This window comes from Capra hircus, chromosome 2, assembly GCF_001704415.2.
Source record: "Capra hircus breed San Clemente chromosome 2, ASM170441v1, whole genome shotgun sequence".
In the NCBI taxonomy this organism is placed as follows: domain Eukaryota; kingdom Metazoa; phylum Chordata; class Mammalia; order Artiodactyla; family Bovidae; genus Capra; species Capra hircus.
The window spans coordinates 113,619,194-113,634,437 of NC_030809.1; the positions used below are offsets into that span (position 1 = coordinate 113,619,194).

The 15,244-nt window shown below is 35.0% G+C and overlaps 1 protein-coding gene across 1 annotated transcript in view; it reads right to left on the reverse strand.

The window, feature by feature from the left end:
- The window catches only part of OLA1 (Obg like ATPase 1), a 165,714-nt gene continuing 153,167 nt past the window's right edge, over positions 2,698–15,244 (reverse strand). The window contains exons 8-11 of the mRNA XM_018064821.1: positions 9,452–9,592; positions 8,667–8,763; positions 6,526–6,648; positions 2,698–3,211 (exon numbers count right to left, since the gene is read on the reverse strand). Of these exons, the coding sequence (XP_017920310.1) occupies positions 3,110–3,211; positions 6,526–6,648; positions 8,667–8,763; positions 9,452–9,592 (463 nt within the window). The 3' untranslated portion in view covers positions 2,698–3,109. The remainder of the gene's footprint in view (positions 3,212–6,525; positions 6,649–8,666; positions 8,764–9,451; positions 9,593–15,244) is intronic.

Sequence of the window (15,244 nt, forward strand, 5' to 3'; positions counted from 1 at the left end):
TTAACAGTGGGTTTTCTGGGAGGAAAGGAACTCCTGAGGGGAGCAGTTTCCAAGGTCTTAAGGCATTCATTCACATTCCTCTGACAAGAACTTAGTCACATGACCTCTATCTAGCTGCAGAGTCTGCCTGATAGCCTGCAGCTGGGTGCCCAGCTATTCTCTATTTAAAACTATAAAGAATGCACTGTGGTAGACAACTAGCATACCCTCCTTTCTCACAATAAAATCCACACAGGATGGATGAGATAACCTGCAAACAACCTTCCTCAAACAAATAGTTTATACTTATGATCTAGAGAGTTAAGTTTTGTAAAACAATACCAACAGGACTAGGAACATGTGATTGAAAATTAAATGAAGATTTGTTCTACTCCTTATACTCTAAGGCAACCGAGATGGTTTATTTCACCAGAAAAAAATGGCAATTTGCATGAAGACCAGGAGGAGGACCAAAAAAACTGAACACATCATGTTTATCCCTCTTTTTCACCCTCCTGAGGCAAGACGCTGCACTCGATGGGCTCCACGGGCCCTCCCTGCAGGCCACAGACACAGGCCCCTGATGACAGGTTCTTCCCTCCTTGGTTGCTTGCCAAAGCATGAAAGCAACTCTACTATCTGTGTAAGAAAGCAGATACAGAAATGCTCCCCTGAGTGGTATCAAAATAGGGTTTGAGCCAAGCCCAAAGTGAAGTTATGAAGGTGATATGATAAAAATGACATGAAAATGCTATTGGGAACTTTTTAAAATCAAATTTCTCTTACCAAAAAATCTGATTAAGATGGATCTATAGATAAGTGAAAAAAAATTCAGTTATAATCCTAAAAATACATTAACTATCACCAATATTAAAAGAGGGAAAACATGAAGATACATAAGCATATACCCAGTTAATCTATATACAAAAGTTCTTGGAATTCTCAACTTTTGTAGAAAAAACAAAAATTTGTATGCACATACAGAACACTGTAGGACTTCTAACCAAATTAAACATCCTCAGCATTTAATTTCAGCCCTAATGAAGGCAGTTACCTCAAAACGAACTCCTGTCTCTTATTAAAACTTCTATTCTGCAGTGTGCAATTGTCATATTAGAAGTTAAGAGAAAGTAAAATTACACAATCTTGAAGCTTTTTAAATGAGATTCCAAACTTCTGTAAGATATCTATGCAATTTATTTTGGAGAGGACTCAAAAGCAAGAGATTGGATTTCTTCTTATATTGGTGAAATCCCAAACAATCCACAAATCTCTACATTTCTCCAATTCAGAAGTATAACAGGAATTTTCACTGCAAACTTGGTCAACTGCAACTGTACCCGAGTTTCACTTATGTTTTACTTAATTCTTGAAAAAAAAAATTTTTTTTTCACTTAATTTTATTATTTCCCTGCTACACTTGTGATTTTTATGTTAGCAAACGAATATCAGTATCTGATTCCCATAAAGAACATACTCAACTAAAGAGCTTCTAAACTGTATTCATTACTCAATCAAATCCTCTTTAAGCACCCTTTCCTCTTTATAGCAAGTGAAAGAAATGAAAGTGTTAATCGCTCAGTTGTGTCTGACTCTTTATGACCCCATGAACTGTAGCCCACCAGGCTCCTCTGTCCATGAATTCTCCAGGCAAGAATACTGGACTGGGTTGCCACTCCCTTCTCCAGGGGATCTTTCCGACCCAGGGATGGAACCCAGGTCTCCTGCATTGCAGGCAGATTCTTTACCATCTGAGCCACCAGGGAAGCCCCCTTTATAGCAAATTGCCCTTAAAATCACTTCTTGCTTTTTGTGCCACATTAAGTAACTTTCAATGTTAAGTTTATGTGTGTTTTTACCTTTAATGTAACAAAATAACACAGTAGAGGCAAGAGCTCGCCTAGTTGGGGGTCTGCACTTGACTGAAATGGTCCTCTGATCAGAGGAGCACAAAAGGGCCATGGGTGGGGACAAGGGCAGCCTTGCAGGAGTGTTAACTGGGAGAGAAAGGGAGGGTTCAGGGAGGAATGCTGCAACTGTCACCATAAGAGAAGAAGGCTAAGTGGCAAACGATCTCCAGATAACTACTTAACCATATTTTTCTTTCAGAATTTTCCGCTACAATTTTGTAAAGTGCTTAACTTGCACATGCTAAAGTTTCAACTCATCTTAAAATATTTTAATAGCAAGTATTTTAAAAGTTTCATAATTTTCAAGATCTAATCTTTTTAGTAACTAATTTTTATACTCACTATTGAATTGAAACAAAATTATAACTCACCAGATATGAATGGGTTAGTTTTCACAACAATTTCATCACAATAATTACAAAGGAATAATTAAAAATGAACATTCTCTCCAACACGGTCAGAACAACAATAAGAAATCCTTTAATTTTTGAGGTAGAATTTTCCCCCAGCAGTATTTTCTTTCTGGTCATAGTCACCTTAGGATGTATCTTTTGTGATATCATTGCTATCAACTTTCAATAAATGTCCATCTACAAATTAATTAACTTTCTGGAGACAAATCCCTGGTATACTATTCTTCTGATTCCTATGAAAGACCCACTTTTAAGATACAATTGCAGCTGCCCCACACGCTAGTTACTGTGTCATACACATGCCTTAAAATTCTGTAATCAGCAACCGCCAGGTGCCGTATCGCATTCAGCACACCACAGTCAGTCAATACAGACATCCCCAAACACACCAAGGCTGGTTTTGTCAAATGTTTTATTGAGTGTAGACATCTGGAGTACTGTAAAACATGCATTATCTGTAGATTCAAAAAGGAGCAAGCCACATTGTCCTCACTGTCAAATGTGTCAGGCTTGGCATACATGATGGAGATTAATGAAGTATCATGAGAGTAATATGGTTCCTGAAAAGCTTCTACAATTTGGAGTAGGGTCTTAATCACGTGAAAAGCAAAGCTGTTCACATTTGGTGAACTTGCATCTCATTGGAGGTACACAGTATTTTAATTTTAAAACAAATAAAAATAATTGTTTGTAGAAGATTCCCATCACCCCAACTTTACCTGCCCTTTCAGTTTTCAGGAATTTTGATAAAAAAAAAAAGTATATGCCTTTTGGGAGTTGTACATTTATCTGAGCAATAATTAAAATTTATTTCTTCTTCGGTTGCTGAGGTGTATTAAATTTGAAAAAGATAATATCTCCATCTTCAACAATATAATTTCTGCCTTGTTGTCTGTACTTTCCAGCAGCCTGTAAATAAGAAATACAAAGAAAATGTGTTAGTTTACAACGAAATATATAAGGTAAATGGTAGGAGCACATGCAAAAAGTATTTTACATCTTGGGTCAAATTAAAGGAAAAAAAAAACAGGAAGGCACACAAGTTCAAAACTAGACTTGGAGAGAAGCAAAGTATTCCTGATTTGGGCAGCACTAGATTTTCCATACGTACATAATCATAATGTATTCTCCACTAAATTGTTGGTACATAAATGTAATTATACCAATATCATTAAGTTTCATTACATGCTGTTTATGGTACATTTCTGATGTGTCTGCAAACATCCGGGAAGTCACTGTAACAAACAGATCAAACCAGGCAGGAAAGAAAGATTATATAGCTAGGTTAAAGCTGCAATATTTACTTAAAGAAATTCTTTGGTGATACTGATGATGCCAAAGACACAGCATGCTACAAGTATCAATTGTAATTACAGATTCTAAATTGCTTCTTTGTAGTTTTTAATCTGATCTTGACAATGACCATACACAGTGGTGTATACTAAAATTCAACACACAGAAGTTTACTGACTAATGGCCCTAGTTACAAGCAGACTCTAACAGGTTGGAAATGCAAAGATAGATTTTTTTTTCCACTTGTAAATCAGTCGGCAAAGCAACTGATTCCACCTGCTGGCATGCAGATCAAGATGAGCAATCTTCTGGTGATTCTTATACAAATAAGCAGCAGTTACACAGAGACTCAGGTTCCCCGCAGGGCACAGCACACACACTTCATCCTCAGCACAACGGGCTCTTCAACATCTACACGTCTACACTGAACACTGCACACCACCAACCCTGTCCCACGTGACCTGACATCAACCACTCAACACAGAGGACCTGAGGATCTTTGAGAAAAACAAAAAATTCTCAAAAGTATTTTCCTTCTGCTAGAATTTATCGAGAACACAAAAAACCTTTGACCAACAAGATTAGTACTTCCCTTTGAAGATATTGATAAGAGTGTTCAAAGTCAAGTGCAATTATACTAATCAGAAACAAGACTGAGATCATACATCTGAGGTTAAAATCAACAAACCAGGTCACAGAGCCCTAGTAAGCATATTACAATTATCTAGACCACATATAAAAATCACTAAGTGCTTTTAAAAATGAAGCTAATTTTTAAAAAGTCAACATACCCTAACATTTTAAAAGGCATACACACACACACACACACACACAATACTCTTGTATGATTTTTCCAAAGTTGTGATGTATGGAAGGCCGTGTGCTACTTGTTTTGAGAATCTAAAGTCCAGTGTTATAAAACTATATAGACAATTTAAATCAAATACATAATTGGCATGACATATTAAATATAAGTTTATATACTTTGTTATGACTCAAGTTTACTACTAATTAAAGGTGACAGTGTTCCTTTAAATTCTCTGGAGACCATTTAATCCATTTCCACTGCTATCAGAAACACTGGTTGGAAAAAAAAATCAATACCCATTTGTGAATCTTGAGTATGTATTAAACAAGACACGTCTAACCAGTTCATTTGCACTTGAAAGCAGCCATCTGTAGAAGCCAGCTTTGCCTAAGCAGATATGATTGCTAATAATGTGATATCCCTGTAGACTACAAAGCCCACACAGAGCTATTCAGTATATAGTTCACAGCACTGGCATTAAATTAGTTATGCTGCACTGATGTTTGAAATACATATACATACATACACATATATACAATCTTGCTCTCAAACCTAAAACTTATGTGATAATATGCAAGTATTTGTTGAATAAAAGAAATTCATAAATGCTTTATTTAATCTGGAGTTCAAATTTTGAAATGTTAGGTTTGGAAATTAAAAAAAAAACAGCAAAAAATACTTAATGGTATTCTAAGCTGAAAAGCCAGAGGTCAACCTTTTCCAGTTTATTTCATAAAACCTCCTAGTTAGTGTTAAGCATTTCTACAAGCAGGCAACATTTTTTTTTTTTAAGGTATATTATAAAATTTCTGTATTGTTAAAGGAAGTATTCACAATTTATGTAACTTTCAAGTTTATAAATTACAACATAGACATCTATTAAGAGTTGGTAAAATAGGCTTATCCTATGAGAATATAAAAAAGAAGTGTCTGATTTCTGAATTCTAGTAATAGGAAAATTTCCTTATTTTAACCTTTAGTCTATGAAAAATATATATGCCAGCATGACATAACATGTTGAAAAATAATCTGAGATTTTTCAAGTCTAATTAGTATTCTTGACAAAGTTCAATCTTAATACACTGAACTTGCATATCTAACTATCACCACAGATGACAACATTAAGAAGTTAATGACTTTGTTTAGTTATAAACTGTAACTTCTTTCACGCCTTTTAAAAAAGCAAAATGGCTCTCATTCCACACTGAACCAACTACACCAAGATTTCCCCGTTCTCTTCCTGGGGTTTCAACAATTCTGTTACAGTCCTGCTGTTCCGTATGATCTCTCCAATGATACCAATGAGAATAAATTTGAAACAAACTTTTTTGGAGTTCTTTAAAATTAGGAAATATACAAGACTTCCCTAAAAATTTTTTAAAACCATTTTCTGTACTAGTCTCCAAATAACAGATTAAAGGTAAAGACACCTGCTTGCAATGTCAGTTTACCTCCCTGATCTGTCTGTTGGTTAGAGCTGACACACCTACTGGATTTTGCTAAGTAAACCTAATAAAGCCAAACAAAATCAAGTCTGTAACAGTTTACATTAAAAGAAATCATTCATTACGTCTGTATAACACAGCTTCACTATTAGTGGATGCAAACTAAATTATACTTATTAGCTAAAATAAAGCACAATTTTGGACCTGCCCTCTAGTGTTGAGAAAGCAAATTAAGCTCTCAGAGATCTTTTTTTAAAAAAGTACAACCATGAAGTTCAGCAAAAACAGGTTTTATTTGACTAAATTTACATTGTTTCCCTTGAATTAACCCATATGCATATAATACTACTTTTATTTCAGATATTCAAGTATAACAAGTGCAAGTTTTCACTGGTCATCAGTGAACAAACTCTTTGAAATTATTGATAACTACTTAAAGCCAGCTTTAAAATTTCTTTTTCACTTTTAGAAAAACACCACAAAATTACTAACAATTTATACATTTAAAAAACTGCCTAAAAGCATGTGAATATCTACGGCTCAGTTGATAGTACATACAGTTGATAGTTAACACTAATGCTGACACAATTTAAAAGATCGTTATCATTCATTTGAATCATGAGTATCTTCATATTAGCAAAAATTATTAAGTATGAAACTAGAAAATAATTCCTTACCTTGACTGCATTTTCAGAACCTTCCTCTTTAAAATCTTCGTATTTCATTACTTCAGCCATAATGAATCCTTTTTCAAAATCTGTGTGAATCTTTCCTGCAGCTTGAGGAGCCTTCGTCCCTTTCTTTGAAAAGGAAGACCAGGGAAAACTAATTGCATTTAAGATGACTGATTGAAAGCGTTGAGTTTCTTTTCTTTTATCTGCAGTTGGGTTCGACTTAAACTTAGTTTAGTAACAGTTAAGATGTCTGATATACAATTAGAACATTTTCAATATAGGGCACTATCTGTGTAGCAGATTTAGCACAGACAAATCAGTAGATGTTAAAGAAGCGTAGCTTTGTTTTTCCTAACAGTCATCCACAGATTTATCGATTTAGATGCAGTGGCCTGGTTTGGTGTAGGTTTCATTTCGATTTTCTATTCTTCACGGTGGAAAAAAAAAATAAGGATTTAAAAAGTAGCTTTCAAGCTGAATTATCAAAGGTTTTAAAAAGATAAAAAGCCTTGAAAATTTCAGCTCATCTAAAGAACATATAAAAATCAATATATAAAGGGACATTTTTAAGATATTTCCAACAAATCATACAATCTATGTTCAGCAAATAATTTTTAAATCCTCATAAAATTTTGAACACTTTACATAATAAACCCTGCCTCTAACCACCATGAGAGAAAATTCAAGTTGATATAGGAAGAGAAATGTCTTATAATTACCCCATATGTTAAACTACAAGGACATACATTCCAGACACACACAACCATGGAAAGAAATTTGAGAAATAATGGTGACCTAAAGGCTGCTTAATAAAGCATGTTAAAGTGATAAGGAGTCTGACACTATAAAGCACAGTTTTTACAATAAAAGATGTATTGGGTTAATATGGCTACTCACTGATGCTTACCTGACTAAATATCCTAGCACATTAAATCATGGATACTTACAATCAGTCTTAAGATAAACCAGCTTTCACATTTTCAAGCCCAGAACGTGTTATCTTTCCTTTTGCACATACTTAAGTTTGGAAGTTTTAAGGCTTTAAAATATACAGTAAAAATAAACCCTAGCAATTTGTTTACCAACCCAAATTGCTTTGACATAATTTGTATGTCGATATAAAAGGACCTTAGTTATAAGTCAATCAAACATTTTTTTTTTAAACAAAGAAAAGAGATCAAAGAAAAGTGAGTCTCACATTCACACGACGCCTTTAACATTATGCTGAACTGACTTCATGTTCCTATCCATCTTAAATCAAAATAAATGTAATAATAAATTATTATAGCCAGTGAAAACAGGAATGAAAGCAGCCCTAAAATTCATAATAAAAGAATGAATAAGACACTGAATATTTCTGAAAGTTCAGATGTTATTTTTAGATTCTGTAACACGATTTTGGATTACATCTGTTTCAAAATATTTTTCAACAGTAACTACCGTATCACAACGTATTTTCATTTAAAAGCCAGCCATTACAGGTCTGTTTCTATTGTCCTTTGGGAATAAATTAGTCATTCTTTCTGGTGGCAATCAGTTATATATTAATATTTTAAAAATACGCATCACATTATTAAAGAAGACTGAATATAAAACACTGTAAAAATAAACACTATTTCTATAAATTCAAACTTTAAAAGGCATGAATTATTACACATTGAGTTTAGCTCTTTGAGCCCAACTGTGTATCTATGAAGAGCATAATGATGTCATATTGCTTTTATTGCTGAAAATGTAATCCGAGCAAAGCAAAGGAGGAAAGAACCACCCGCAACCCAAACAAACTTAGCGAATACAAAATGAAAAGCAACATCAATTTCACTGCAGACAAACCCAGTCACACAGATTAAGCAAGCACAATACTGGTGCGTCTTATCTCTGACCACAGGAGGAGGGTAGACAGATTCTACAGGATGAAGAAATTCAGACTATGTAATAGGCAGAATCAATTGTTACCTGCCTCAATCAATGCCGCTCCACTTTCACTGTTCAGCAGCTCACAAATAATTAAAGTTATCCTGGACAAAAACCTCATCTGTAATGACTAGCTAACCGCCACCATGACAAACTTCAAAGTCAGTGATATCAATCTGAATTCAATGGTGTGGAACTGGATATAGCTGATGAATAAGTATGAATCTTACCCTGATGGTCCATGCACGCACTTCATCTGGGCCTGCAGTGAAAAAGTATTCTAGTTGGAGTGCTGCAAACCCAGCCTTAATGATCTTTGGCAAAGCGCTGAAATAAAATGAAACAAATTCACTCAACATATAAGTAGATTGTGCCAGAGATCAGTACGAACTTAAAATATTCATTTCAAGCAGAAAATGTTAGAGAGATTAGTAAATGACCATTTTTTTTAATAATACACTTGAAGAGGTCAGAAAGCATATAACTATTCCTAAAAAAATCTCTTCAAAAATTAGTTTTAATTATATTAGTCTGAATATATCATTTTGAATTGTTTACTATAGAAAAAGAAAAATTTGATCTACCTATTCTATAGTTATTTTCCTCCAATATCAATTATTTCCTAGACGTCGGTCATGAAAGCAAAATTATTTGATTGAAATCCAATGTTTAAACAATATATTACTGTTACTCAGAGAAAATTTAAGGCAACTGATTCACTCTTTCCCCGCCCCCACTGAACATGACGAAAGAGTTTTGGCGATCATTCCTTCTCAAAAATATACATAACTAATACCTATGTTATAATTAAAACACTGTACGGAGATGACAGATGACAGTTAAAAACTTAATTTAAAATAAATCTTTTCACTCTGTCTCATGGTAAAGAAAGGAGAAGATTCCCTCTTTATAATGGTAATTACTCTGTCATTTATTATTCTATCAGCGCAAGCAATTAAATTACTGCAAGGAAATAGTTGATAATAAAGTGTAGGGAAAATGAATGCTAATTAACCTTTGTGTCATGTTCGCTTCCAGATACTTCTGTCTCTCCTCAGCACTCAATTCTTGCAACCTGAGCTCCAAGGCCCCACTAAAAGGGATGACCAAGGCACCTGGGTCATACTTGTCCACCCACTCTTTAATTTTTATCAACCTGTAGAGAAAAAAGGGCACAACATTATCTTGTAGTGCATGCATGACTGTACCACATTCATTATTATCAAGTAGCACATACATATTCATAAGAATTGCACGGTTTTATGATGCCATCTTTTTGTGTATAGCTTTCCAAGGTCAAGGCATTAACAGGCAGCAACTGCTTCAGGTATACGCCATAATATTTTACTGTAATCTGGTTTTACTTTAACATATTATCTATAGGAACTATCGTACAAATATTTTAAAACTTTTTGCAGTTACACTAAATTCTTTCAGTATTAACACCTGTGACCTTGAGAATCTCAGTTATAATTTATTATCTTCCTTTACAAAATAAAATTTTTAAAAAGCAAAAAACACAAAGTTCTGGATTTATAGGAATCACACCTAAAAGTATCAGCTAATTTTGAGGAGCTTTGACAAATAATTAATTTGTTCCCCCCAGATATCTATATGCCTGGTTCAATTCCATCTTGGACTAACAAGACCTTACAGTTGTTACTGGTTTTGAGAGTTTTGCTAATCCCCCTCAAAAAGTCCAAATACACAGGTTTACAAACCTAGTTGATTGTGTATACATTGTTCTTACGAATCTCACTTTTGTAGGATCATGAATAACAGAACTACAGAGGAAATAAATTCCTTTAATAGAAAAGGGTTTGGAAAGTCAAATCAGTTAGGAAATTGATATCAAGTATTACCTGAAAAGACATTATTGATTCTTTTCAGAATCATTTCAAATTCTAAATCATTATTGAGTGATTTCTTCCCAAGCATGGAATTATTTTTATTTTTAATATATTTTTTTATTGAAGGATAATTGCTTTACAGAATTTTGTAAGCATGGAGCAATTTAGCAAAGTGGCAGTTAGAGCATAAATAAAATAAGCGTAGTGAGTATATTAACTAGGTTCTGAACCTACCACTATGCTAGCTTTTTACTCTTGGGCAGGTTTCTAAACCTTTCTAAACTTCAGTTTCCTTATTAGAGTACACATTATACTGTAGGTAAAGAACCTAGAAAAGTAAAGCTTGGTATATCATAAACAAATATTAACAGCAATTACTATTGATATTTTTTATTCTCAGTTAATCACAGCAGATATGCCTATGATTCTGGGATTAGAGCTTGGTATGGAAACGGGTATAGATTTCACAGTTCAATGTATATCACTTATACTTGTCTCCCCATATTTAGACCAAGGCTTTAATTAACTATCATGGTAGAAAATTGAGGCAGAAATCCTTAAAAAAAGACAATGTAAAATGTCACTACAGTGGATAAGAAACACCAAGAACTAAACCCTAACACTCACCATCAAACAAAACAGCAGGGATCACAGTTATCAGAAAATTAAGAACATGGACTACTGAGCAGAATGGGATAAAGGAATGAAAAATTCACACAATAGTTTATACATGTATGCTATATGAGGCTAACCTATAATTTATTTATTTAATATTTATCAATGGGGAACTCCCTGGTGGTCCAGTGGTTAAGATTCCATGCTTTCATTGCAAGGGGCACAAGTTCAATCCCTGGCTGGGGAACTAAGATCCCACATGCTGCATGGGGTGGCCAAAAAAAAAAAACCTATCAGTGATTTTTTATCTTTGTAATATTTTTTTTCCCCTTTTGGTCATATCCTAGAAATAATGGACCAATCCCTAAGATGTATTTTGGAATCAAATATATGTCCTTTAAAAGAAGAAATCCAAACCAGTTGTTTTCTTATCCAAAATTATGAAGGAAAGAACATTATGAGATTCTATCTTATTTTATAGACTTACACTATTCAAACAAAACTGTATTTTAAAATTTGTCATTGATGGTTTAGTAACCGCAAGCCAAAATCAGAAATCAGAAATGTAATAAAGAAAAAGGAAAAATAACATACCAAATATAGATTCAATGAAAATAAAACAAGCCCATGCAAAAGAAAACAAAAATATCATATACATTTTGTTTAAAAAATATGGTCAACATAGCTAATAAAACTAGAACAGTTATGAGACAACAAGATAAGAAATAATGACTTTGGCTAAAATATCAATTCAGAATAACAATAGTTTTACCCTGTCATTTTAACAGCCTTTCCTGCAGATTCCTCAGAGGGATTATTTGCATTCCTCAGGTGTTCTATTGTACAATTCAGATGAATAAAGACTTACAAATCATTCCTCTACCGCCAATGTGAGACTTTGATCTGGTGAATACACTATTGTACCTTAACTATAATTGGCAAAAAACCTGACAGTGTAGAGCATCACAAGCTTAATAACAAAGGAGAATATCTCAAAGTGTTGACAGATGATCTTCATAATGCAGAAGCAGAGCTGGTACATTTTAGCAATAAATGAGCACTGAGGTCTAAAGGTCTCTAAAGTGACTGACATCAGACCTGCTATAGCCTCACTGAAAGAAAAAGGTACCGTGGCACTCTCCGTAAAGTGAGTTAGGTCTTTGCCTGCAAGCTTCACTTTTGTGACTTTCCCTGTCATAGAAAACACAGGGAAGATGAAAAGTGAGTTAGGTTCTTTGGCTGTCTGCTTTACTTTTATTACTTTTACTATCAAACAAAAGTGAGAAATGCCCCAAAGTAATTTTTAATTACATATTTGAAATAAACCTTGAGTAATTAAAAATATGACTTGATTTCAAGATTATAGACTAAAATACATATAATATATCTATTAAGTCTGATGGTTACAAAAGTGTGATAATGAGGCCAAGATCACAAGTTTGAACCCCATTGGGACCAGTTACCTTTTGCAGAAAGCTATCTATTCTGTTGCTGCAAACCGTACCCCAAACTCATCTCAAAAATGTGAGCTATGGCGCATGAGGGAATAAGGAAAATCAAAGTTGCACTCAGGACCACTACAAGAAAAACAATTTCAAGTACAATACATTCTGTCAAAGTGACTGAATAGTAATCTCCATACACAAATGTTAGCAAATGTCTAAAGAAAACTATCTAATAGTAACCAAAATAATAATGATATTGTCATAGAATACCAAATTATAGGAGGGGAGAAGAAACAGTAAAGATTAAACTGTAAAGACTTCCACAACATTCATTTTATAAATTTATATAAATAGATTATTGCACAAAGCTGCAGATTATCGATAAGGAGTCAGAGCCACACTGATTTCCCCAAAGTTTTATGAGTGACAAATGGAAAAAAGAACTGCCATTAGTGGTACTTTTCTTCCTACTAATGATTCTACAGCAAGCGGACTAAGCAGGGACAATCAATTTTAAGGCTAAAGGGTTATGCTTTGAAATTCACTGGCAGGTTTTGATATGGTGGAGTCTTTGGCAAAATGAGATCTTTAGTATTAAGCTAGCTTTAGATTTCTAAAAGATTATGTCTCTAATTTATTTTTGGTTTTATAATGTGACCTTCTTACCCAGTCATGAAATTTCAGATTTTATAATTTGATTTTCCTTGGGTTAATTTACATGGTTTGTATTTCTCTTCCCAGATACAAATTTTATTTCTAAAAATTACATTTGCCTGTCTCTGAAATCTACCTGTTCTTTTTTGGTAACATTTTATTCTTGTTTAATGAATTCTCATTCCCTACAATATTTTTAAAAGAGTAACTGAAGGTTTCTTTCAGACTGTTCTAATTACTGCTAGTCTCTTGTGTGTAACTCTGCCAGACTCCCTTTAACATGCCATCTTCTAATCTCTCAGAACAGGTGGCTCCTGGGTATGTGCTGTTATTCCTGGATGTGTGATCATTTGGCAGGAGCCGTTTTGTTCCAAGAGAACCTGTGATCAAACCCCTGGGTTGCTGACATATATCTATGACATAGTTTTGTGGGTTTTTTTCCTTCTAGGGAAAGACCTATGGAGGATTTGGGTCTCTAGATCATTTGGAGGCTTAGAGTTTCTGCACTAGGTTATTGGTAATGTACACAGTGAGGCCCAGTCTCTAGTTTCCTGAGATAAGTTTCTTCCCTTTTATAAAAGGGTGGGAGCTGGGGGTGCAGGTTTCTAGTGTCTGGCGTGGAAAGGACAGCTCTTTCTAGGTTTTACGAGTGTGCGGTTCTGGCACCTGTAGCGTGTGCCTTGAGTCTTATTCCTATATGGATACTAAGGCCTCTGAGCCATATGAGATATTTTCCCTGAGGGCCATACACTGTTGAGTTCACTTTCTACTATCAAAAGAGTTTCCTCTTTGTTTCTGACACCTTGAGAACCCCTTTTCTTGCTTTCAAGTCCTGCCATGTTCTAAAACTACCACATCATCAAAAATACTATCTTTCCTGGTTATATCCTCTGATGTTTCTATATACTGGAAACAAGAAAGGAGCTTCTTATAGTGGCTGAGTCCACCTCAGTGGTACTATTTGATATTCTGCATAAAACTAAATGTTTGCAACTTAAATTCCTGAAATACTTTTCTCTGATATACTTTAATATGAATTTTAATTCTTTTCTATACTTCATGTCCATCCAGCCATTCAACTATGCCCAGCTATTCAAATTCTGATTTTCTAAAAATCCTTTAAAGATGCCACAATTTAGCACTAAAGCCAAGTTCAGTTCAGTTCAGTCGCTCAGTCGTGTCCGACTCTTTGCGACCCCATGAACTGCAGCACGCCAGGCCTCCCTGTCCATCACCAACTCCTGGAGTCCACCCAAACCCATGTCCATTGAATCAGTGATGCCATCCAACCATCTCATCCTCTGTCGTTCCCTTCTTCTCCTGCCCTCAATCTTTCCCAGCATCAGGGTCTTTTCAAATGAGTCAGCTCTTCGCATCAGGTAGCCAAAGTATTGGAGCTTCAGCTTCAACATCAATCCTTCCAATGAACACCCAGGACTGATCTCCTTTAGGATGGACTGGTTGGATCTCCTTGCAGTCCAAGGGACTCTCAAGAGTCTTCTCCAACACTACACTTCAAAAGCATCACTTCTTTGGTGCTCAGCTTTCTTTATAGTCCAACTCTCACATCCATACATGACCACCGCAAAAACCATAGCCTTGACTAGACGGACCTTAGTCGGCAAAGTAATGTTTCTGCTTTTTAATATGCTGTCTAGGTTGGTCATAACCTTCCTTCCAAGCAGTAAGCGTCTTTTAACTTCATGGCTGCAGTCATCATCTGCAGTGATTTTGGAGCCCAGAAAAATAAAGTCAGCCACTGTTTCCACATCTATTTCCCATGAAGTGATGGGACCAGATGCCATGATCTTCGTTTTCTGAATGTTGAGCTTTAAGCCAACTTTTTCACTCTCCTCTTTCACTTTCATCAAGAGGTTCTTTAGTTCTTCTTCACTTTCTGCCATAAGGGTGGTGTCATCTGCATATCTGAGGTTATGGATATTTCTCCCGACAATCTTGATTCCAGCTTGCGCTTCCTCCAGCCCAGCGTTTCTCATGATGTACTCTGCATATAAGTTAAATCAGCAGGGTGACAATATACAGCCTTGACGTACTCCTTTTCCTATTTGGAACCAGTCTGTTGTTCCATGCCCAGTTCTAACTGTTGCTTCTTGACCTTCATACAGATTTCTCAGGAGGCAGGTCAGGTGGTCTGGTATTCCCATCTCTTAAAGAATTTTCCAAAGTATAGATATACCATAAATCCAGGGGGCACTGATAAACACTGAGCTTGTGTCTAGTCTT